The 26,765-nt window shown below is 42.2% G+C and overlaps 1 protein-coding gene across 3 annotated transcripts in view; it reads left to right on the forward strand.

Moving 5' to 3' along the window:
• LOC137324256 (amyloid beta precursor protein binding family B member 2-like) overlaps nucleotides 1-26,765 on the forward strand; it is a 275,413-nt gene that overhangs the window by 239,830 nt on the left and 8,818 nt on the right. For 2 of the 3 annotated variants that reach the window (XM_067988401.1, XM_067988408.1), the window contains exons 11-13: nucleotides 18,611-18,725; nucleotides 23,211-23,298; nucleotides 24,456-24,539. In XM_067988401.1, coding sequence (XP_067844502.1) covers nucleotides 18,611-18,725; nucleotides 23,211-23,298; nucleotides 24,456-24,539 — 287 coding nt within the window. The remainder of the gene's footprint in view (nucleotides 1-18,610; nucleotides 18,726-23,210; nucleotides 23,299-24,455; nucleotides 24,540-26,765) is intronic. The other variant, XM_067988415.1, reaches the window with a different exon arrangement.

The raw sequence follows: 26,765 nt of genomic DNA on the forward strand, positions 1-26,765 counted from the left end.
AGACTGATGATTTACTCTTCTGAAGGCGCTGACTCAATCTCAGGAATGGTTCCATGGGTTGCAATCACCTTTTGGTACCTTACCCAAATAACCATTCTTCCTGTGTGAGCCTAGACTGATGCGCCCAAAAGGCCGGCTGCAGTCTTGTTTCAGACCTTGCAGGAATGAACCTCGTTCCAGATAACGGCGGATTGGTTTTGGCCAAAATAGCAGCAGGTCCAAATTTGGTATGGACTAATGAACAAGTGGGCAGGTTGGTTGGTAAATAGTGAAAAGACTGGACTGGCTTGGAATGGCCGCTTATGGAAACCAGGTTCTGGGCTTGAGTAGGGTCTCGAGGATCAAAACAACTAGCCCTAGAAGAGCAGAGGCTAAATCCTGCACTTTCAAATTTAGCGCAACAGCACTCATGCAGGAAATTTGTTGAAGCTTTTTATTTGATTAATATAAAGATTGGGCTGGTGCAAAAGAACCATCAGATGAGTACTGTATTTAGTAAAACAATCCTGACTGTGAACATTAAATAGAGCTGTGATAATGAAATGGTGTGGTGTTTAATTGCATCTGGAAGTAGAGAGATTGGGGTTGAGCCACAGCAACAGAGTCCAGGAGGCTGATCTCTCTTAGCTCCATGAGTAAGAGCAGATCGAGATATCTCAATGATCCTAACCATTGAGCAAGTTTAATAAAAGAAAAAATATGTGGCTTTGTATTTAATCAATTGAGACTATAGGTATAAATTTCAGTATAAATCAGATAATTAATAACAACAGAAGTAAGAGACCCAGCAAAGATGCTATTTATCCTCAATTGATTTTATCCTAAAATGTAAAAGATCACAAAAAATGAAATTTGATACAGTGGGCCTGATTTTAGCAGGCCTGCGGGTTTCCGGCGGGTTGGGTTTCGGGAGCGTGGTCAACGCACCCGGTGAAATTAATGGGTTGCCCGCGCGATCGTAGCAGGCAATGCACTAATTGGAATCACTTACCTGCTCCTCCGGGCTCCGCGCTGCTGGTCTGCACGTCGGGCGGGCTGCGCATGCGCAGTACGATCTGTCAGCTGGAGGCTCTCTACTTAAAGGGGCAGTCCTCCACTGACAGATGCTGCAACCAATGGAACAAATTACAGCATGGAGCAGCCCAGGGGGAAGGCTGCTCCCAGTTTAATGATGCCTCACCCCAGGTATCATCAGATGGGGTGAGGAGGAGGGGGAGGACAGAGATCTTCCACCCGGCGGGCGGGAGGAAGCGGCCTGCCTCTGCCACCAAGAAGGCCTGGCTCGAGGTGGCAGAGGGGGTCACCTGCACCACCAACATATCGCCCACCTGCATACATTGCAGGAGGCGCTCCAATGACCTCAGTAGGTCAGCCACAATGAGAACACGTAGTCTTTCCCCTACACTCCGTCTGCCACAACACTGCCCCCACCCCACATCTCCTTCGGCACCGCCAACACTACTCTGTCACATCACCCCTCATACCCACTCAAACCCCATCCTCATCTTCCCTGCACCTACTCACCTCGCCAGTACTCACCCGCCACTAACACGCAACCCAATCCTCATACAATCTCATGGCTCTATCCCATACTCACCCTCTCGTGCATCTCTCTCACGGCCAGCCTCACTCAACCTGCCACCACCTGTGCTGCAGCCACAGGGCATGCATCGCATATGTGCAGTAGGCAGCGTACGGCAAACGTGTCGTGAGCATGAAGGGGATGCACAAGGGTGTTTGAGGGTTTGCCATGGGTGTTACCTATATTGAATTTCAGAGCAACAAACATCACACATTATATTGGCACCACTACTGCCATGTCTCCGCGAATCCTGTCTGTTGTGTCCAATAATGCCCGCTCCTGGGTATCACTATGAGGACCCACCACTGATGCCACCCATTGTGTTACTGCAGAGTAGGTGCAGGTGTATTTGCAGGGCTCTTCCGCGCAGACGACTGAGAGACATCGGCGGTGTACCCGGCTGCACCCTGGAAGGATGCGGAGGAGAAGTTGTGGAGGGCAGTGGTGACTTTGGCAGTGACAGGTAAGCAGATGGTGCTGGGGCCAGCCAGGAGCAGCTCGGCATGAAAGAGCCTGTAGATGTCCACGACTACATGTCGAGTGAATCTGCGCCTCCGTGTGCACTGCTGCTCGGAGAGGTCCGGGGAGCTGCGCCTCGGTCTGTGGACCCTGTGCGGAGGGTAGTGCCCTCTGCGACGCGTCTCTCTCTGTGGTAGCCCTCCCTCCTGCTGTTCAGGTGGATGTGTCACAGCACTCTGTTGTGGAGCTCCACGTGTCAGAGGTGGACGGCGTGGACTGCGAGGCTGCTGGGGCTGGTCATGCTGTTCGTCCTCCGAGGATGTCAACGCACCACCCATCTGGCAGGTGTTGGTCTGAGGGGTTGTGCAGGGTAGGTAGGTGGTTCCTCGCACTGGGGCTGCGGTTTCACGTCGGTCTGTCCTCTGGCTTGGCGGGGGGTGGTGGAGGGCAGGGGTTGCCCTACGTGACGCGGTGGCCTCCTGCGTGGGTGAGGGCTCTCCCACCCGCTGTGGAGTGCACCTTGGCAGCTGCCACAGGCTGCTGGCTGGAACACGACCGGTTGAAGGGCGACTGTTTCCCCCAGTGTGTGAAACTCACTGCCTTGAACCTAAAATCCCACACTTCCTGTTTTGACAGCTGATTCAGCTCATTTAATGACCTCAACAAGCAAGGTAAGTACACTCAAGTGGAACCCCGCTGGCTTTAATTGCCTGCGGGATTCCCACCAGCGGGGCCTGCGCACGCAGCCCCGCACGTCAGCGCGGCACCCGGAAGTGGCCGGGATCTCGGCGCGATCCGGTCACGTGACTGGATATCGGGATTTTCGGGGCCCCCCCGCTGGAAACCCGCAGGAAACCCGACACTAAAATCGAGCCCAGTATGTCCCTCCACATAGAGGGATGGATAATTCATGAGGTGCAAACAAAAGAGAAGAGTTACGGACAGAGAGAAAGGAGAAGAATTACACAGTTCCCCAATGCCCTTCAAATGGTGCAGGTGCAAATGGAGCTGAATTCAGGTTGTAATTTTTAGGGGAAAAAATCAATGATTGGATAAAGATTTTACAACTCCTTTAATCGCAGATGGAACATCTTTCAAAATACTCTCTTAATCTCTCTTTCAGTTTTTCTTGAATAAAGTGTAGTCTTAAAAAAAAGTGAATCTGTTTTTGTTTCCCAAATAGTATCTAGCCTGAATATAGTTGAAGTAATGCAATATTTTTTATGTTTATGTATTTTGCCTAAATACATTTACCCAGAACCTTTTCTTCGTCATAATTAATGTGTTGCATAGCAACCCATGGGTGTGGGATGAAAACTTCTCTCCTTTTAATTAAATTTGAAACTATGATGTATAAAATGGATTTAGAAGCTGCTGAGACCTTGTTTTCTATTGAACCAAAAAAGGCAGTTGTTAAAATTAATCGTGTGATTTATTAGCTCAGACATGTATGTGAAGTGGTTTTTTTTTGCAAGTTAGTCTTGCAGTGAATGAAATGCCTTGGATGGTTTCTTCCAACTGTCAGAGGCTTGCTGAGCTGAAAATTCCGTAGGAATGTGGTCAGTACGCTTTTTTAAAAAAAATGCCTTTATTTTAAAGAGATTTAAAAAAAAGCTGATGATTTCAGCATCATATTTTTGAATGAACAGAGGATATGCTTTGGGATTGGTTTGTTATGGCAAATGAGTACTGAATGGAGCTTGCTACACAACCCTTGGTACAAGTGAATTATTCTTTTTATTCATTAATGGGATGTGGACGTCGCTGGCAAGGCCAGCATTTATTGCCCATCCCTAATTGCCCTAGAGAAGGTAAGCCGCCTTCTTGAACCGCTGCAATCCATGTAGTGAGGGTTCTTCCACATGCTGTTAGTTAGGGAGTTCCAGGATTTTAACCCAGTGACAATGAAGGAATGGTGATATATCATAGAATAGAATCATGGAAAGGTTACAGCAAGGAAGGAGGCCATTCGGCCTATCGAGTCCACGCCAGCTCTATGCAGGAGCAATCCAGCTAGTCCCACTCCCCCACCCTATCCCCGTAGCCCTGCAAATTTTTTACTTTAAGTACTTATCCAGTTCCCTTTTGAAGGCCATGATTGAATCTGCCTCCACCACCCCCTCGGGCAGTGCATTCCAGATCCTAACCACTCGCTGCGTAAAAAAAAAAGTTTTTCCTCATGTCACCTTTGGTTCTTTTCCCAATCACATTAAATCTATGTCCTCTGGTTCTTGACCCTTTCACCAATGGGAACAGTTTCTCTCTATCTACTCTGTCTAGACCCTTCATGATTTCAAATACCTCTATCAAATCTCCTCGCAACTGTCTCTGTTCCAAGGAGAACAACCCCAGCTTCTCCAGTCTATCCACGTAACTCAAGTCCTTCATCTCTGGAATTATTCTAGTAAATCTAGTAAATTTTCAAGTCAGGGTCGTATATCAGCAGCTGTACTGTGGATTATTATCTGTAAGTTATTACTTTCCAACTGCATTCTATTTATATAATTGTTAGCTCGCCTGGTGGCTCAGTGAGTTTATCCAATGCATAGCTGAGCCATAAAAGCCAGGAAGTTCTCGGGTTTGATATCTGGTCTGTGCTGAGTTGGTAGGTCTCAATTAGGATGGCAGTGAGGCCATTACAATTGGCCTCCGTGCTTCTGGATTAGAGAATGGAAAATCAACCAGGATTCCTGGTCCTGTTTACTATCCAGTGGCCCTGTCCAGAAGTGCAAGTATGTGGATATTGAGGACGATGAACTTGCTTGTGATGTCTCGTGCAATCAGATAGACTGTTATTATTTAGTCAAGGCTCTAACATGAATAATGGGCACTTGGGCAAGGTACTGGAAGGCAACTGGAGCCCATGAAACCTTAACCAGTGCCTTCATGAGAGGAGAGAAAATTGGCAAGAAAAAATATGCTACTTTTAACATTTCACAGGTTTGAAAAATGCCTTTAGTTGCCATTTTCAGATGTGGTTATTGTTTAACTGTGGATTAATACATGTGATGAGGTTATTAATATTATCTTTGGACACATTTCATGGCTGATGTATAGCTATTAATATGTCCTTTAAAAAGTTCAATTGGATACCCTTGGGAATCATAAACCACCACTTTGGACTCTACCTGTATTATGTAAACGAACGTAAAGAATTAAATCGGTGAAAATGTAACAGTGAAGTGTTGCCACATATCTGAAAATCAAATTACATCTGTTTAGATCAGAGTAAAGTTAAATTAAACATAAATAGAATTAAACTAATATTTGGTTACTTTAATTAAATAAGTTATGTGGCTAATATCCTATTATTTAATAAAGATGGCCCTCAGTTCCAGACTAGGGAAGAATGTAAGAACCCATTTGCTTTCTAGTAAGAATTATTGAGCTCAAATTAAATTGCACATCCACAAGTTTATACTCTGACAAAGATAGTTAAGTACACTTCAGCAGTGTGATTCTTAAAATCCTATTACATTGAACAAGGTATTGGATTCTGCAGTAATTGCCCTCCAGAATGTTATGTTGTAAACTCGCTGGTGATTAGATCAGTGTCTAGTTATGATAATTACGTTTAACATACAGAACAGTCTCCTTACCAGGGGTGTTGAGGAAGGTATACCAGCATATACTAATGTGACATTACAGCATTTTTTGAGCATTTTTCATTGAAAGGATTTGGAAAAAGAGTTATTTTTAATATTGGGGTTTTAAAGCAAGATCTTTTAAAAAGGCACCCAGATGAAAGGTGGTCAGTATGCTAATGAAAATTGTTTGCCTCAGAGGCTAAATAATAAGCAATTTGTTAGCTTATTTTACTAATCAAAAAACACTCCACAGCCATTATGTTGGAAGGTTTCTGTCTGTGAACAGAGGGAGATAAAACAGAGATTGAGGCAGCCAGTGAGGTTTTTGAAGAGAAAGCTTTCAAAGACTAAAAGGTTAGGCATGCTGGAGGACAATTAGTATTCATCTCATTAAAATCATTTAAGATGACCCACTGATGTGCAAAAGTGTGACATGTTCTTTACTTTGTATTATTATGCAAAGATACATTTTACTGATTGCATTAAATGAGTCTGATTATAACTGTTGCTCTGTATATCACCTTGCTGTGAAATACAGCATTTTAGCGAATAATTTCTGGCCTTATCTCACCAAGTGTTTGCTGGGTTCCCTCTTCGGGGAGATTGAAGAAGCACACAGGCAAAAGACATGTGTTTAAAATGATAAAGAGATTCAATAGAGCAGATACAGAGAAACTATTTCTTCCAGCATCCAGCAGTGTGGATAGTCAAGCATTCACACATCGTATTTATAGCTTTGGGTCTGCTGCCGCAGCATCCCTTTGAGCTTTGGATCCTCTCCATGAACTAATCCTCTACCAAAGCAAGGATATGTGCACTTTTGCCTGTAGATGCAGGTGTGAGAGTACAAGCGAGTGGGCAGGGAGCACCGCCGGTGCAGCCTGATTGCCTGCCATCCCTCCAGTGCTGAGATGAGTGGGGATTCCTATGGGCAAACCGATTGGTGGCAATAATGGAGCTATAGCAAAAAAAAGAGCAGCTGAGCAATTATCTCAAAGGCTCCCCAAAATCCAAATAGCATCAGGAAGAAAAAACGTTGCAGAGGTGGCCTGAAAACCCTGAATGAAATTACTGTGCCCTTAAAATAAACTTCCACTTACTGCCGATCCCCAAGCATCCCTGGGCACCCAATATACATGGACATAAATATTATGGAGCATCTTGCACAAACAAAAGTCGCTAAGTCCCCAATCCATTTGTATAGTTTAATGAAGCTCAGGCAGTGTTTCTTGTCATTGGAAATGTACAGGTGAACCAGAGTGGAAAATCCATTCCAGTATTCTGCTAAGTGATCCATATTCTACAGGCATACATGCAATATGTTTAATACTCATTCATCTGATCCCCTTAATTGTTATGTACTATGTAGAAAATACATTCATATATGGGTCCACATTACATTCATACTTATTCCATATTGTCATGACACATATTTCCTTACATAACAGCCTTCATTAATAATAAAGTTTAAGAAATCCCCACCCCACTATTAAGTAGGTAATTATTAATGGTTTGTGGCCCATTAATTAACCTACTGTCACCTAATTAATGAATTGAGTACATTTCACCCTCACCCACAGCAGTCTTCCTTGCTCATTTAAGACTTTTTTCAAATGAAGCTATGTAGCATTACTTCGTGAAATCATTCAACCACTTTTAATTTTGATTGAACCCAATTTTGAAGACTTGCATATTAATGAAGAGCAAAATATTTGATATTGTGAAAGATAAAGAGAAAATAACAATGGCACTACCGCCCTCATGTCCGACGTGGCAAATGTCAAGTTGTGAACTTGAATGGTCCATTCTACTACTGTTCTTGACTCTACCTTTGTTCTGTGACTATCCATGGAATACATGAACCAGTAACTTTTAAAATTGCGCAGTTGGGGCTATGTTTTTCAACACTAAATGGAATGACTTCAAAGTGCCGTACTTGAGAAGCAAGACACAAATGGAATACTGCAGTCTTTCTTTTGGCCAGCTGTACACTGAAGGTGTGTGATTAGTCCACTTGCTTCCTATTTTTTGTGTTTTAACAACTGCTTATTGTAGATAAGAATGTCTGAATTTTTTTGAAGAAAACTGCATTGCAGCATGGTGAGTAATTTCGATGTGTTGTATCTGAATTTCATTCTCCCTTCGCTGCCACTGGCATCAGTTCAATATAAATGTCAGAGTTAGATTTTTATCTTTATCACTGTAGTTCCAATATCATTTGCAGTATATATTGTTGTATTCCACAATTGCCAGTCAATCCCAGGCAGATTACTTGGTGTCTGTGAAATACAAAATGAGGAGCTTTTAAGTGTGGGTAAATAGAAAAAGAAAAGGTGCAAAGCTGGAAATTTAAAATGAAAACAGAAGATGTTGGAAGTACACGGCAGATCAATCATCATTTGAAAAGTGAAAAAAGAAGTTAACAATTCAGTTAGAGACCATTCATAAGAGCTGCTGTATTGTGTACTGTTGAAAGGTTATACTGTATCTTTGAACACAAACATGCAGCTACACTGCTTCTTCAGACAAACAATCCTAATTGTATTACAATGGGTGAAACAATCCAACAGATATTGTCTATGAATAATAGACAATAATATTGTCTACCCTCCACTTTAGCATATTCTGCATTAAAAAGGCAGTTCCAGGGACCACGGTGTTGCAAGTCACAGACACAGTACTGTACCTGCTTGTCTTACCGTTGGAAGGAGGCAAATCATAAGGTAATTGAACTGGAGGTTACATGAAAGGAGCAGTGTTTCTGTCTGTCTGTCTGATTTTTTTGAGATATATATATATAATATAATGCAACTTACAAGTGACAGAGTAACAAGGTTGGTTTTGAAGGCCTCACAAGTGAGGTTTACTAAGTGTTCTCATTGTGCATTCCATATGTGCCACAGGTTAAAATGTAAACACCTAAACTATGTGCAAAATTCATTGTCATTGCTGTTCGAATCTTCTCAGGCATGTAAAGTAATATTCTGAGAGCTGCTGTATGGCAATCGGAAAATTATGGAGTTGTCTTTGTTCAATAGTTTGTATTGGAACACTGGTAATATTTCAGCAACCAATTAACTGCTTAATTGTGGGAAACCAGTTTTTTTTTCTACTCTCGTTTAGTCTTCAAAACAGCTTTTATAACTCATAGTCTAAGATCATTTGATGAATGTGTTTATTATGACCATCTTTTCTGTGATTTACTGCTAGCATCTAGGTTTACAAATTCTCCTGTTGTTCATTGCATTCTTTCTGATTTCTTTCCTCTGCTTTCCTGGACTCAGAGAGAGGTAATTTTTCTTTCTTTCTTGAAATAGTTCATATTCCCAAGAGAGAGATTGTGTTACAGTTAGTTCTGCAAGTGTAAGTAGATGAGTTTTTTTAGCTGTGATCAAGTGGGCAAATGCCATTCTAGCCTGTCCTCCAGGTCCATGCTCTTAATTCAGTGATTTGATCTGGCTTCAGGACTTTTTTTCTCTTTCTCCAGTTGTTTTTGAGATGGTATGTTGTACTGAAAAGATGACTCCTGTCTCCAGAGCAGATTTACAGATTGTTACAGGCTCCGATTCAATTGTATCTCCCAGCTGTTGTATAGAACCAATTGTGTTTTAAAGTTCTGTAACTTCACAAAATCAAATAACTTGTTGGAGAAACACTTCAATTTCCTAAACTTTACCATAAGAAATACAAAAATTAAAATCAGATTTTTTTTGGTTTGGTTAGAACATTGCTGATCAGTTGACTTTATTTTAAATATTTTGACTTAATTTCTTCAGAACATAAAACTTTGTGCCTTTTATTCAGATATGGCTCCATGGCGTGTTGCCCTCTGGTACCTTTATCTACCAGGCGGTTTATCTGTGTGTCTAGACAGTGCTTGTTGACAGGTTGACAATCACAGTTGACACTGATCTTGTCTTCACCCAACATCCACACATGTGCACTTTTCAGCATGGATCATTGGATAATGACTTGCTTCAGGACCCCAGACTTTTTTTTTGCCCTTCCTAGTCCTCCCTACAATTGACTGAGGTCAGCTTTAACCCTTACTGCTCCTGTGCTTATTTTATCTTGGAACTCATTATTTTAATAATCACTATACTAATGTACAAAATAATATTTAAACAGTAATAAATAGTTACAAATTCAAAGTAATTACATTTTAAAAAAAAACTTATGTATTAGATTATAATTTTGGAAAAAAGGCTGTAATTTGTCCTAATTAAATGGCTAGAAACTAGAAATTGGCAGTGAATTGCCTAGAGAGTGCTACGCCACAAGAATTCTGTAATTATAGTTTGGGATTTTGTTTAATAGAGTCAGTGCATTTTCTCAGGAATTATTCAGTAAATAATGCCTAATAGTGTCTGTATAAAATTGTGGGTATTTAAACGTACATTTCTTTTTCATTATCACTTTGTGTTGAATATCATTCTGTTCATTTCCATCTCCTCTACAATTTTGTGCTTGCAAATTGTAGCGTGATAAAAAATAACTCCTCCCCCAAAATTTGTGACATTAAGTCAAAAGTTCAAGATTGTGTAAGTAGAATTTGAGAGGAAATCCTAAGGTATAAGATCTGGACGATGATGTTCTCTTATTTGAAGTAGAACTAGCAAAGTTAAGTTTTCTAAGTTCCCGTATTTAGTAATATCCTTAGGCCCATGTTATGAGAACAGTTTAATTTGACTTATCAGAACAGCACTCAACTAGTTTTCCTAACTTCTATGTCAAGAGGCCTTAAATACAGTACTAAAATTCTCAAATCATCAGTTATGTCTCCAAGATAGCAAGTTCTTCAGTCCAAACACTTATTGCAACATTGAAAAAGAAATCCAAGAAGTTTTTATTAATTGATATAAAAGCATCAGACGTGTTCAGAGTGCTGAAGTACTCCTGTATTCCTTCGTAGAGCAGCAAGATCTGTGATAATTCATGTGATTGCCATGAGTCCCTTATCAGTCTTGCTTATGCTGTTTGGGGGAGGAGTAAAACAATGGTGGGAAGCTTCCCCACAGGAGAGAGAGTTGCTGTGGTCACAGAAGCCTTGGAGCAGATCATCTAGGGAGTATACCAGAAGACCTAAAGAAGAAATCATTTATTAAAAGCCAAGAGAAGAGTCATGAATAGAATACCGCATATTAGTCTGGGATGCAACAGCACCTTGCATTTATATAGCACCTTTATTGTTTGAAAAGAAATCTCAAGGTACTTCACAATGGACGGTGATCACACTTGCAATCTGACTGAAAGATCCACTTTTAATTTTGTCACTAGGATCACTTGTGGAATATTTGCTGTACCCTAAATGTAACCTATGGCTTCAAATAGCTGTGTAAGCATCACTGAAATTGGCAGTTTAAGTGAGAAATTATTTTTTTTGCTACTCTATTTGCCACAGCATTCAAGAAATTAAAGTTATTGTTTAAAATAGTTGCAAAGATTTTGACAGAATGAATCTGAAACCTAAAAGTGAACAGATGATTCCCATATTGTCAATTATATTTGGGACTAAATATCTATACGTACAGAAATACTAAATGATTCCTAGTGAGCAGGCTCCCAAATACATAATTCCTTTTTGTGCTACAAGTCTCTTGTGTATAGTATCAGTCATTAAAATATTCAATTAACAGTAACAGATAGCATAGAATAGTAACCCTGAAAGCTTTTAACTACTGTGAATATAGCAGGTGATGCAATATAAATCATGTTCATGACAGCTAGAAGATTATTGTAGGAACTAAAGGTCACTTGTGTAAAATGGGAGGGTATTTCTGAATAATTAGTTTATAGGCTGAATCCCTAGTGCTTTCAGTTCAATATAAACGTTATATTAAAATTAAAATAGTGGATATTCATTGCTGAATTGAACACATACGTAAGTCCCTGTTTTATGGGCAATACTTGCATACAAAAACTCTAAACTAGCAATGAACCTATCTACTCTTTCTCCCGGACTGACTGTGAACAATAGACCACCAGGAATGTGGTAGACCGTAAAACACCCCAGACAAAATCTGAGAGTGACACAAGAACGTGGTCATCAGGGTTGGAATAATCTGAAAACGTAGATGATTAAATAGTTTGTAATGTGACCTGCAATGATCATAAGATACCTGCATGAAATACATAATGGTGTATTTCTGTGGGGACACGCTGTCTACAGTTTATATTGTTGAATAGCCTGATCAGGTGAATGTTCTCTCTCAGAAACGTTGGCTGTCTCAAGTTAACACAACCAGTATGGGTGCAACCAAATTATAGTTACATTTAGATTTTTTTTCTTTTGAAGAGTTTTACGTTAAATTATTTTATAAGTGAGACCGATTTTAGCATCACCCATTAGGCGGAATATCATTGCCTGTGACGGGTGCACGCATTTGCTGCATCACATGACCTTACCAGATATCACTTGACCCTAGCAACGAGAAAATCTGGGAGAAAAGACTGAAATAGGTTTGTGCATTTTATTTTTTCTTCATGTGAAGATGTTCAGTTTCTGCCCAGGATCATGTTGATATTCTATATCCATAATTAGTTGTATTCAATCTACTGAAACAATGGAAAATTACACTTTATTTTTACAACTGCCTCATTCAGTGCCTCTCCTCCGTCGTTCAGCTGGGTGAGACTGCTTTCCCCTGGTTCCATTCCTACCTATCCATTCATAGCCAGAGAATCACCTGCAATGGCTTCTCTTCTCGCTCCTGCACCATTACCTCTGGAGTCCCCCTCCTATTTTGCATCTACATGCTGCTCCTCGGCGACATCATCTGAAAACACGACGTCAGATTCCACATGTACGCTGACGATACCGAGCTCTACCTCACCACCACACCTCTCCATCCCTCCACTGCCTCTGATTTGTCATGCTGCTTGTCCAACATCCAGTACTGTCTTAGCAGAAATTTCCTCCAACTAAATATTGGGAAGACCAAAGCCATTGTCTTCTGTCCCCGCCATAAACCCCATTCCCCAGCCACCGACTCCATCACTCTCCCTGGCCACTGTTTGAGGCTGATCCAGACTATTCGCAACCTTGGCGTCCTATCTGACCCTGAGATGAGCTTCCGACTCCATATCTGCTCCATCACCAAGACCACCTACCTCCACCTCCGTAACACCGCCTGTCTCCGCCCCTGCCTCAGCTCATTTGCTGCTGAAACCCTGATCCATGTCTTTGTTACCTCTAGACTCGACTATTCCAATGCTGTCCTGGCCGGCCGGCCATCGTCCACCCTCCATAAACTTGAGCTAATCCAAAATTCTGCTGCCCATATCCCAATTCGCACCAAGTCCCATTCTCCCGTTACCCCTGCGCTCACTGACCTACATTGACTCCCGGCCCGGCAACGCCTTGATTTTAAAATTCTCAGCCTTGTTTTCAAATCTCTCCATAGCCTTGCCCTTCCCTATCTCTGTAACCTCCTCCAGCTCGACAACTCTCCGATATCTCTGCGCTCCTCCAATTCTGGCCTCTTGAATATCCCAGATTTTAATTGCTCCACCATTGGCAGCCGTGCCTTCAGCTGCCTAGGCCCTAAGCTCTGGAATTCCCTCCCTAAACCTTTCTGCCCCTCTTCCTCTCTCTCCTCCTTTAAGATGCTCCTTAACACCTACCTCTTTGACCAAGCATTTAGTCACCTATCCTAATATCTCGTTATGTGGCTCGGTGTCAAATTATGTCTGATAACGCTGCTGTAAAGAGCCTTGGAACGTTTTACTACGTCAAAGGCGCTATATAAATACAAACTGTTATTGATCTCTTTGTTTGATTTGGAGGAGTTCAACTAATAGTTTCCTCCATTCCTCCCAAGGATTTGTTTAAAATTATAGTGGAATCTCATTATTACATACCTTTTTTTTCCTGTACCCATTGGAAGCTACATTATAGGAGGTCTGAGCCGATTACGGTGAGCAGGAAAACTGCATACAATCTTAATATAAAGTTCAACATAATGGGCTCGATATTAGCAGGGCGGCGGGTCGACTGGGCGTGTGGGTAACACGCCCAGTGAAATCAGTGTGCTCCGCACGGAATCACAGGTTAATTGGAGCCACTTACCTGTGCTTCCGGGTTTCCCGCTGATAAGCTGCGCGGCGGGTGGACTGCGCATGCGCAGTAAGGTCTGTCAGCTGGAGGAGCTCTATTTAAAGGGGCAGTCCTCCACTGACTGATGCTGCAGAAAATAGGAAAAATTACAGCATGGAGCAGCCCAGGGGGAAGGCTGCTCCCAGGCTTAATGATGCCTCATGCCAGGTATCATTGGATGGAGTGAGGAGGAGGGGGAGGACAGAGATCTTCCCCCCCCGGTGGGCGGGAGGAAGAGGCCTGCCTCTGCCACCAAGAAGGCCTGGCTCGAGGTGGCAGAGGAGGTCACCAGCACCACCAACATATCGCGCACCTGCATACAGTGCAGGAGGCGCTTTAATCACCTAAGTAGGTCAGCCGAAGTGAGTACACTTACTCATTCCCCTACACTCCGTCTGCCACATCACCGCCCCCACCCCACATCTCCTTCTGCACTGCCAACACTACTCTATCACATCACCCCTCACACCCACTCAAAGCTCATCATCATCTTACCTGCACTTACTCACCTCGCCAGTACTCATCCCACCACTACCACTCAACCCAATCCTCATACAATCTCATGGCTCTATCTCATACTCACCCTCTCATGCATCTCTTTCACGGTCAGCCTCACTCAACCTGCCACTACCTGTGCTGCAGCCACAGGGCATGCATCACATATGTGCAGTAGGAAGCGTACGGCAAACGTGTCGTGAGCATGAGGGGGATGCACAAGGGTGTTTGAGGGTTTGTCATGGTTTTTACCTATATTTAATTTCTGATCAACTCATTACATATTATATTGTCCCCACTACTGCCACGTCTTTGCGAATCTTGTCTGGTTTGTGCAATAATGCCCTTTCCTGAGGATCACAATGAAGACCCACAACTGATGCCACCCATTGTGTCACTGCAGAGTGGGTGTAAGTGTATTTGCAGGGTTCTTTTGTGCAGACGACTGAGAGACATCGGCGATGTCCCCAGTGGCACCCTGGAAGGATGCGGAGGAGAAGTTGTTGAGGGCAGTGGTGACTATGACAGCGACAGGTAAGAAGATGGTGCTCGGGCCAGCCGGGAGCAGCTCGGCATGAAGGAGGCTGCAGATGTCCACGACTACATGTCGAGTGACTCTGAGCCTCCGTGTGCACTGCTGCTCAGAGAGGTCCAGAAAGCTGAGCCTCGGTCTGTGGACCCTGTGGCGAGGGTAGTGCCCACTGCGCGCATCTCTCTCTGCGGTTGCCCTCCCTCCTGCTGTGCAGGTGGATGTGTCACAGCACTGTGTTGTGGAGCTCCACGTGTCAGAGGTGTACGGCGTGGCCAGCAAGGCTGGTGATGCTGTTTGCCCTCCGAGGAGGTCATGACTGCAGCTACGGCGGCCCCCATCCGGAAGATGTACATCTGAGGGGGTCCGCAAGGTAGGTACATGTGTCTGGACACCGGGGTAAGTGTGCAAGTTTGTGAATTTGATTGTTAGGGGGAGGGTGGTGGAGGCCAAACTTTGTCCAAAGTGACAGAGTGGTCTCCTGCAATGAGTGAGGTTCTGCCCCCCCCCCCCCACCTGTCAAATGGACCTTTGCATCTGCCACAGGCTGATGGCAGCAACACGTCCATTTGAACTGGGAGTGTTTCCCCCAGTACGGGAAACAGTCTGTTAATTTCAAAATCTCAGCCCTCCTAAAATATCAGGTCAATCAGGTCTGTAAACAACCTGAAGTACCTATTTAAGTACTTTAAGTGGCACCCCGCTGGCTTTAATTGCCGGCGGGAGTCCCACATGTGGGGGCTGCGTGCGCACGTCGACGCGTCAGTGGAGAACCCGGAAGTGGGTGGGTTGGAGCCGGGCTCCAGACCCACCCCGGGAATCCCGGATTTTCGCAGCCCCCCCCCCGCCACGAACGCACCGATCGCAGGTGCGAAAATCGAGCCCAATGTGTTTTCCTTTATTTTAAATGATGAAATATTTGTAGAATCTCACCCCTTTGTATTTATTTACATTTATTTCTTCTTTTTCATCCTACCTCCCGCAACCCCCCCACCTCCCACCCAGTGCAGGGCCTCTGCTCAGTGCCTTCTGCAGGGCAACAATCAAGAACTCCATGGTCTGGAGAATCACAAGCATAATCTCATATACTTACTTCCCCATCTTAGCCATACTGTTCTGGGGGAAAAAGCCAAAGGGTTCTCACAGGAGGAGAAGGAAAATACTCCAGGCTGCTTTTATGTACCTTTCTGCAGCCATTTTTAGAGCAACCATGATAAAGGCCTGGTAGTCGGTTGTGTCCCAACTCCATTACTGGGGCTAGTGCAGAAAGGAAGAAAGAGAGCCTCATTTTCAAAAAAAAATGTTTTTCTTAAAGCAAGTTCCTTTTAATGGAAATATTTGTTTTTAAACAAGGGCTTTCTGCTGATAGCTAGTTCTCTGTCCAGGAGATAGTTCCTTTCATGCTAGTTGCATGATTTTTGCCTCCATAGAATAAAGGTCATTCTCACCTAATAATTGAATCAAATTGAATCTTTTGTCCACCATGTCTATAAGATAGGTTAATTTAAACAACAGGGATAGTAAATACCCAAAGAAAGTACTGCTTGTAGAGTTGATGTAGCTCTGACATGTTTGTTTCTTTTCCTTCTTTCAAAGTGCATTTCATATTTTACAGTAAAATGTGGATTCTGTAAATGCCAAAGTTGAAAACAAAGGCAGCATTTAGAATGTGAACGTTTAAAAGCACAGTGCACACATTTGGAGCAACCCCATTCTGCTGTGAAAAATTCGTTTGAAATCCAATTTGGATTTTTAAGTAAAACAAAATACAATGAAGTATTCAGGCTCTAAGCCAGACATTTTTACCAGACCTATGACCATCTGTATGACCTCCTTTTTGGGGCTGTTAAAGGCAACACAGTTGAACATCAGTGCTAGCTGAAGGGATTTACAATGTGGCAGTAAAACACCTTGGAAGTGAGATGAAAACTGCCTCTCTTCACTGGAGTATTAAAGCACCACATAATTTGAATAATCAATTATAATATTTAACATTATAACTTAGGATCAACAGAATATTCAGAAGATAATTGGAATGCTATAGGAAGCGATTTAGTTTGCTTTAAAATGCTCATTAGGTACGTAACCTTCATCACTGATGGGATGTTCCACATTAACTTAGTCTTTGTAATTTACTTGGGTAATACTGGCCAATGGCACTAGCTAACTTTGTCTTAACATGCATTTTATATGCCTCCAAAAGACAGCATTGCAGAGAAGGTCCACTGTGCTATGACACGTGGAAATGGTTGGATCGATGGGACATTGTTTGAACTGCCCAATGCTAATCGCTCACTCTCATTTTTATATGAACATAACTGCAAATTGATATCTTTCTGGTTCACGGACCCTGTAGTATTGGTTAATGTTTTATTTTTGCTAGTCGATTATGTTCAGTTACCTGATTTTGTTAATAGCTTTTATATAGCAAATGAATCTTCGACTTCAAGTTAAGTGTTGGCATATAAGGGTAATTTTACAAATTTGTACCTTCAGTGCAGAGCTTTCCCCACCAGGTGCACATACCAGGAGTTTGGGTGTGAAATCCCTGTAATTTTCTGACCGTTAAAACTATACTGTCTCTGGTCTACTGCAATGGTGTGCTGCTCGTATCTGTACTGTCCTTCAGTTAAGGGATTAATGGATTGAGCAAAATTTCACCAGCTTTCTAGCAACTAGCCTGCAGTTGCAGTTATGGTATTTTTCAAGGGATGTGTTTTAATTTTATTTGGGAAGGTTGGGAATGCATTTAAAGAAGTGCTGTTTCTTAGGAAGCATATTATTACATTTTTCCACATTATGTAACATAGAGAATAGTAAACACCTCAGTAAAATATAATCTACAGCGCATGTGTCACCCTACGACAAACCCTGCAAATGTAGCGCAATCTGCTACCCGAGTTCTACAATTTTGCATTCAAGAAGTCTGGAAGTGCCGGTTTTATGACCAGATTTGAACAAATGACTTGCTGTAATAAATCGCTTATAATGAGGCGATGCTCTAGTACAGGGGTGCAGAGAACATGAACTGCAGATGGTTACCCTCATCTTCTGAACCCAGAGATTGAATTGCTGCCTTAAGTTTACTGGTAAGTGTTGGTTTATAATGGGAAATAGTTCATTACCTTAGACATGATTGCTTTTATTGTTGTGCCATGTTTCTGTTGCCGTTTCAAGATACATGCGCTGTAGAATCGGAATTATTACCGCCAGGTTGTTAGGGGAAAAAAATCACACCCTTTTACATGAAATATTGCAATAAATTAAATACCGAACAAAATACACAATCTGTCTGGTTTATAATTTGTGGCACTGTAGGCTGTAAATTACCGTTGGCAATGTCAGCAGCGGAATACATTCAAATAACGTTTCTCTGTCTGCTATTTTAATGGATTGATGTCTCTGCCAAAATAACAGAGGACTGTTATACCAGCGCCTTAAGCATTGACCACTGATACTGTCACCAGTCATTTCTAGGCTTATAGTATATCTGAAAGTTATTGAGATAACTGTACTGTACCAGTGTATATCAGTAAAAGTTAATTATCAACCAGTATTTTAAGGATGATGTCAGTAGCGTCATTGTCATTTGTGCACAATGTCCTAGTGTTTAAAATAGTGCACGCTGCTTCTCCCTCAATAAATGAGAACAGAATTGTCAAATACTTGTCATGAAGGCAGTGCCCCTTTAAAGTGTGTACTTCAGAACACCTATATATGAATCATATTTCAAAAGGTAAACTGCTGAAGGATTAATATATTTTGCTCATTTTTAAATTAATCTTGATTTTCATGCTTAAATGGTGCAAGAGGCAGATTAGATAAATAATTGCAGTTAATATCTCACATTCTTATTTGTGCAGGGATTTTGCCTATGTAGCAAGAGATAAAGATACACGAATCCTAAAATGTCATGTGTTCCGATGTGATACACCAGCGAAAGCCATCGCAACCAGTCTTCACGAAATCTGCTCCAAGGTGAGAGCAAGGGTAAAATGTGTTTGTGTTCCGTTAGCTCAAAAATTTCTATACGAATGAAAAATAGCCATTGTTCAGGGTGTAATTAACCTTCAAAGATGTTCTCAATATTTAAGATTCCTGGGTTTTTTATGAATTATGCTTTTACAATAATGACCTGGGTTATATCATTCAGCATAAGAATCTTCAGTTGCATTTCATTCTGAGCTGTCATAAATGCAAAAATGAATTGATTTTGCTGAAATAAGGCATTGGGCACCAATGTTTTATTTTCCCCTGTCTAAAGGGAAAAGTATCATCTTTTGGCTAAGTCATCTGCATCACCGGGGGGAGAGGAGGGGGTGTGTTCACATGCTTACGCACCTTCTATCCCCAGAATAAATCATGAAGATGGCAAATGATGAGAGCAGAAGTCATAAAAATCAGCAGTCATATCTGAAGCAATAGAGTTGCAATTTTAACTGAATGGCATACAGATTTAGACTGCAATTATACCAGAACTGCAGCGTTCGTGTAAAAAAAGATTGGTGAAAAGCATACAAATCAGTGGCTCAAATAGCCCTGCTCTACCAAGTGCAACTTGGCATTGTGTTATTACAAAGAGTTTCAACCCTGGATATATGAAACCGAACAGAGAGATCTATGACTTCATGCTGATTGATGAAGGAGTCATGATGTGGAGATGCCGGTGATGGACTGGGGTTGACAATTGTAAACAATTTTACAACACCAAGTTATAGTCCAGCAATTTTATTTTAAATTCACAAGCTTTCGGAGGCTTCCTCCTTCGTCAGGTAAATGTTTACCTGACGAAGGAGGAAGCCTCCGAAAGCTTGTGAATTTAAAATAAAATTGCTGGACTATAACTTGGTGTTGTAAAATTGTTTACAATGATGAAGGAGTGGAAGGGAGTGATGAAATAAACAAAAACTGCCCATTATGTAACTCTTAAACTGTTGCGTGACCACCCCAAGTATCCATTCCTCTGCACTAATGCTAGTGTAAATACAGAGTCAGGAGATCCGACCTGAGTCCTCAACAAAGCAGAACAAATCTGTAGACGCCCAGGGCTCTGGTTCTAGATTTATGTTATAATGTTCACAGTTACAATTTAGTGTTTGTGTTAAGCGAAAACTGCCTTGCACTGACACTACAAATAGAGTGTAAATGCAGCCTTTTTAAACAAAAAAGAGTGGCTACCTGCCAATGTTTACAGCCAGGGCTGTAATCTAATCAGTGTATTCCAGTGACAGTTTGAGATTCCAGACCAAACCATATCCAGCTGATAACCATCCAAAGCTCAAGATCAGAGTCCTCTGATGAAAGGACCTTTGTATAATTTTATGGGGGGAGGGGGGGTCACTGTCCCATATTGTGAATATTCTTGATGTGCAATGAATACTATTAACAGTCTGTGATGACATTATGGCAAGTTGATTGTGAAATCTAAGTAGAAACTTTGCATCCAGTATATAATCACATTTATAACCGATTGTATGATTGGACATGTACACAATAGTTATCCTTTGAGATTTGACTGTGTGCTTAAATCTTCTAAAACATTCTTCATCCCAGATTCTGCGGCTTACTGACCCTGATCTGTGCCATTCGAACAGCTCTGTTGCACAAAACCTTGGCAACAGATGAGTCCGTAACATTTCCCCGCCCTGACTAATGGTTATTTATGTTAGTTTGTACCAAGGGCTTTAGAAATGAAATGTTCTAAAATGTCTTCAGGTCCCCTCTACTTGTGAAATCAGATTTTTTTTAAATGTGGGGCTTGAATCTTTTGACACTTGGTTAGCTTTGTAAGTAATTATGAAAGATTAATATGAACTTTACAGTAAATGGCTGCAACTGTCAGCATGTAAATTGGTACAATAAATGTGCTGATGTTATTGATTGTTTAAAACAATTCAATTCCTTGCTGAAGTTTGCATGTGCTTTAATGTTCATTATTTCTTAACTTATGGTGTTCATTTTAAGAGTGATTGAATGTTAAAACCAACAAAGCAATATCAATATGTCAACCCTAAAAAGTTAGATGGATGGTAAATTAGCCCTACACTGCTATTGGATAGTTTGGCAGAATATGTTGATTTTACCAGTAAATGTAATTATCATAGAATGGTAATTTTTTTTCCTGCCACTAAATAGAGTATCTGGACGTGAGGATGGTTATAACTGACAACTGGTTAGAACAAGTTGTCGATGTGAATGTCTGTTGAGTGACCTGGTCTGTTCAGTGTTCTTGTTTTTGTTTGGCAAATGTGAACATTACAGTTCTATTGTGCATATTTGGGATTAGCATTTTCCAATGCTGCTGTATTAGATCTGATTTGTGCACTGTAGTTTTAGTCTTCATTTGTACAGTTAGGCATTATTTTCATCTGAACTTCAGACTGTCTGTAAGGCAAACTTGGTCCCATGTACTATAATCTAACATGTCATTCAGACATATTGCAATACACTGGACCAAGTGGGTTGGTTGATAGAAATCTCAAATTTTGCCTGCTTATTCCAGTTGAAATCAAAGTTGCATTATTCTCCACGTGTAGGCCAGTAATTGGTTACCAAACCTATAAGTAGGCCAACTGAGATATATGTATAGAAAGATAGATATATACTTAGAGCTGTGCTTTGAATCAAATGTTGAGGATTTCAAAACTAGTATATATGTATGTATGTGAAAGGAATGGAAATTTAGTCCAGTAGCAGGGGCATAGATCAAGTAAACTGTTCTGTCCTTGGGTGTTGTTGAGCTTCTTGAGTGATGTTGTGGCTGCACCCATCCAAGTGAGTGATGAGTATTCCATTGGACTCCTGACTTGACTCTTGTAGACGGCAGAGAGGCTTTGAGGGCTCAAAAGGAGAGCCATTTGTCAGTTTCTATCAGTGTTAATATGGCTGGTTTACTTCAGCTTCTGGTCATTAGTGACACCCAAGATGTTGATGTTGGGGAACTTGGCAATCTTGCTAAACTGCAGGCTCCTTTTTGCTGTAACAGCTCTGATTGCATTACATTGCTGACATGTTCCTTGTTTTAGTGGCCCACTCTACATGACATTCAGGGCAACTTTAGGAGTCCCAATCTCAATCATCTTAGTTAGTGGCCCCATTCTGTTGTCTTCCTAGTCAGCAGCCCTGTCAACTTTCTGACTGGCTTTGTTCCATTCTATGGGCTTCCCACGCAAAGCGCAATGGGTGCGAGAGGTAACAAAAGGGAGGAGAGACAAAAAGCTGAAGAGGGGGAAGAGAATGCAAACTGGTAGGTGAAAGTGTAGACCAGAAGGGGAGGGTTGTGAGAAAGAGAATGCATACTTGGGGGGAGTAAAAGTCAAACCAGAAGGGCACAATTGGGGGGGGGGGGGGGGTGGAGGAAGAGGAAGACAATGTAAAGCATAAGGGCAAAAGAGAGATTGAGAACCAGAAGAGGGTTGCAGAGCGAGAATGTGTGAATCAGATTTGAGGAATAGAGGGTAAATGTGAACCAGAAACGGGGAAGTGATCAGAAATGTGAACCAAAAGGAGGGAGAAAGAGAGATTCTGCAGAGTGAATCAGAAAAGTAGAGTAATCCAGAAAAGGTGAGTGTATGAACCAACCAGAAAAGGAGAAAGAGAGAGGGCAAATGAGAGAGAGAGAGATAATAAGATAGGGAGAGCAAACCAAAAAGAGAAGGAAACAGCAAACCAGAAAGTTGGGGGGGGGGAATATTGAGGGAAGAGAGCAAACCGGCAAGAGTGAGAGAGTAAACTAGAAAAGGGAGGAGACAAAGAGAGAACAAACCAAAAAAGAGGAAGAGCGAGTGCTAATCAGATGGAGAAGGGGAGAGAGCCAATCAAAAAGAGCGAGGGCACATACCAGAAAGGTGGGGCAGAGAGAGAACAAACGAGAGAGAGCAAATTAGAAAGACAGAGAGAGTGTACGAAGCTGATAAAGGGGAAGGAGAGAGTGTGCAAACCAGAAAGGGTAGGGGAGATACCAAACCGGAGAAATAGCAAAAACCAGAAAGGGGGAAGAGAAAGAGCAACGAGAGAGAAGAGAGCAAACCAGAAAACGGGGGAAAGAGAGCATTGTACTTGGTGGCATCTTTCGGATGAGATGCTTTACCAGGATCCCATCTACTCTCTCAAGTGGACATTAAATATTGCTTGGTTTTATTCAAAGAAGACCAACGCCACTAAAAAAAAACAGGTTGCCTAGTCATTTATCTTATTACTGTTTGTGGGACTTTGCTGTACGCAAATTGGCTGCTGCATTTCCCTACATTACAACAGTGACTTTACTTCAAATAAGTGCTGCGTTGGATGTGATGCCCTTTGGGACGTCCTGACGCCATGAAAGGCTCTATATAAATATGTTTGTTCTTCCTTTCTATCTCACAATTTTGCTCAGATGTTGGCAACTGATACTTGTAAGTATGATGCAAGGCTTTAACTCTGTTTCATTAATTCAGAATGATAACCTATTGACCATTTCTGCAGATTATGGCGGAACGGAGGAACGCCAAAGCTGTGGCTTGCAGCGTCTCTCAGGAACGAGTCAATGTGAACCTCGATGTTCCTCTACAAGGTAACATTTTTCTGAAAAAACAGATCTAGTCCATTTCAAGGAACGTGGCTTTTTTTTAGGTGTAAGCTGTGGCTCAGTGGCAACACTCTCGCCTGAGTCAGAAGATTGTGGGTTCAAGTCCCACTCCAGAGACTTGAACACATAATCTAGGCTGACATTTCAATGCAGTACTGAGGGAGCGCTGCACTATTGGAGGTGTCGTCTTTCGGATGAGTTGTTAAACCATTAGGTAAGTTATGGTGCTCCACCTGTCCCCTCAGGTGGATGTAAAAGATCCCATGGCACTATTTCAAAGAGGAGCAGGGGAGTCCTGGCCAATCTTTATCCCTCAACCAACATCATTAAAACAGATTATCTGGTAATTTATCTCTTTGCCATTTGTGGGATTTTGATGTGCACAAATTGCCTGCTGCATTTCCTACATTACAGCAGTGACTGCACTTCGGTACTTAATTTGGCTGTGAAGCACTTTGGGATGTCCTGAGGTTGTGAAAGGCACTTCTTTTTACATATAAACCTATGTGTAACTTAATTGTGTTGGTGGCATAAGCTAGAAAACTATCAAGTGCTGACCCTGAAAATTGGTATAACAAATGTAAATGCAAAACATTTTAACATAAACTGTAGTTCTGAGTTGCTGTGAATATAGTTAGACCACTCATGGATTTAAGAAAATAATTCAACTGTGACCTTACGACAATATGACATTGTGACCAAATCTCCTATCCTGATAATGTTCTGATGCATTGAATCATGTAATGCAGTTACATTTATAGGAGTGGCATAACAGATATATTTGTGCAAATGAATGTAACTCCTGCAGAAGTGGAGGAAATTCAGTGATGTGTAGGCCAATTTTATTTTTTAAAAACCAATAAGCAAGATCAATCTGGGAATACAGTGGATCTGCAGTACATTGTCTTTGAGAATTTAGCTTTTCATGTATTTATTTGAGCTTGTAGTCGGGGTTTTTTGCCTGCCTGTGAATTTCCTGTCCATTAAAATTAATGGGGAGGAATCTTGAGCTGGTGAGCACACAAGCAAAAAACTCTGGCTGGTGTCTCTAAGTTATATAATTGTAAAAAAGTGGATATTAATAACACATGCGACAGAAGAAAATGTAATTTGACGTGCCTAAATGTTTTTATGCTCTGTAGTAGATTTCCCAACACCAAAGACGGAACTGGTACAGAAGTTTCATGTTCAGTACCTCGGTGTGTTACCTGTGGCCAAACCGTTAGGTAAGTTATGGTGGATTAAAAATATTAGGACTTTTATTGTTATTGCTTTTGTTCTGAATAAAAACAGGCCAACATAGTATATTCAGGCATCACTTTGAATATAATATTCTACTATAATATGTTTTACTGTTTTAAAAGACAAGCAATATTTTTTATTCATTCTAATGTCAGTACAGATGTGGTATTACCAAATAAGTACAAAATATAAAATAATTGAAATATGCTATTTTTAAAAATGAGACTAAACATATAAGAACATAAAAAATAGGAGCAGCAGTAGGCCATACGGCCCCTCGAGCCTGCTCCGCCATTCAATAAGATCATGTCTGATCTTCGACCTCAACTCCACTTTCCCGCCTGATCCCTATAACCCTTGATTCCCCTGGAGTCCAAAAAATCTATCTATTTCAGCCTTGAATATACTCAATGACTCAGCATCCACAGCCCTCTGGGGTAGAGAACTTCAAAGATTCACAACCCTCTGAGTGAAGAAATTCCTCCTCATCTCAGTCTTAAATGGCTGACCCCTTATCCTGAGACTATGCCCTCTAGTTCTAGACTCTCCAGCCAAGGGAAACAACCTCTCAGCATCTACCCTATCAAGCCCCCTCAGAATCTTATATGTTTCAATGAGATCACCTCTCATTCTTCTAAACTCCAGAGAGTATAGGCCCATTCTACTCAATCTCTCCTCATAGGACAACCCTTTCATCCTAGGAATTAATCTAGTGAACCTTCGTTGCACCGCCTCTAAGGCAAGTATATCCTTCCTTAGATAAGGAGACTAAAACTATACACAGTATTCCAGGTGAGGTCTCACCAAAGCCCTGTACAATTGCAGTAAGACTTTCTTACTCTTGTCCGCCAACCCCCTTGCAATAAAGGCCAACATGCCATTTGCTTTCCTAATTGCCTGCTGTACTTGCATGTTAACTTTGTGTGTTTCTTGTACCAGGACATCCAAGTTTCTCACCATTTAAAAAATATTCTGTTTTTCTATTCTTCCTACCAAAGTGAATAACCTCACATTTCCCCACATTATACTCCATCTGCCACCTTCTTGTCCACTCACTTAACCTGTCCATATCCCTTTGCAGACTCTTTGGGCTCGATTTTCAAGCTGAAGTGCGGATGCGTTGGGGGCGGGGGGGGGGGGGCTCCAAAAATTGGGGAAATCCCGAGCGGGTGAGGAAGCCATCTCCAACCCGCTGACTTCCGGGTTCCCCACAGACACGTCTGTGTGCGCGCATGCCTCACGAATGCGGAAGTCCCACCGGCAATTAAAGCCGGCGGGATGACAGTTAACACAGTTATTTAGATAGTTTAAGTATTTGAAGTAGTTAATTTCATGGTGATTGAGGTAGGGGACCGATTTTCATTCAGCCTCAGCGTGTTTCCCGTGCTGTGGGAAAGACTCCATGTTTTAGGAGACGTGTTTCAGCCAGTAGCCAGTTGGACCTTGAAATGCTTGTTTAACAGATGGGGATAAAAGGTGAGTTATTGCAGCAGGGCACTCGGTTCTTTCAGACAAACTTTTGGCTGTTTACACACATCTTTGTGTTTACACTGAAAATTCTTGGTTCCTACTCAGAATTGTTGATACATACTTACCAACTTTTTGGACCCCCTCAAACTGACACCATCAGGATGGGGGGTCATCATGGCTGCATTCACCACTACATCCGAGGACAGGCACGGCGTGCACTTCCGCCACTTGGAGCTCCACAACACAGTGCTGCACCACAGGCCCCTGCACAAGAGCACAGGGGGCAATAACAGAGGGAGCGACGTTGCAGGACCCTGTAGAGGGTCTACAGACCATGGCTCAGCTTCGTGGACCTCTCTGAGGAGCAGTGCATACGGAGGCTGGTGAGTCGCCAGGTGGTGGCACACATCTGCAGCCTTCTTCATGTCGAGCAGCTCCCGGCTGTGCCGAGCGGCATGTCATTACCCGTCGCTGTCAAAGTCACCACTGCCCTCAACTTTTTCACCTCTGGATCATTCCAGGGTGCCATTGGGGACATCGCCGGGGTGTCTCAGTCATCTGTACACAAGTGTATAAGGCAGGTCACCGATGGCTTGTTCCGCAGATCCTTGCAATATGTCAACTTCCCCATGGACGACCTCAGCCAGATGGAGAGGGCAGTGGGATTCCACTCTGTGGCTGGTTTCCCACGGGTGAAGGGTGTAATCGATTGTACCCAAATAGCAATACGAGCACCTCCA

Source organism: Heptranchias perlo, chromosome 1, assembly GCF_035084215.1.
Source record: "Heptranchias perlo isolate sHepPer1 chromosome 1, sHepPer1.hap1, whole genome shotgun sequence".
NCBI lineage: Eukaryota > Metazoa > Chordata > Chondrichthyes > Hexanchiformes > Hexanchidae > Heptranchias > Heptranchias perlo.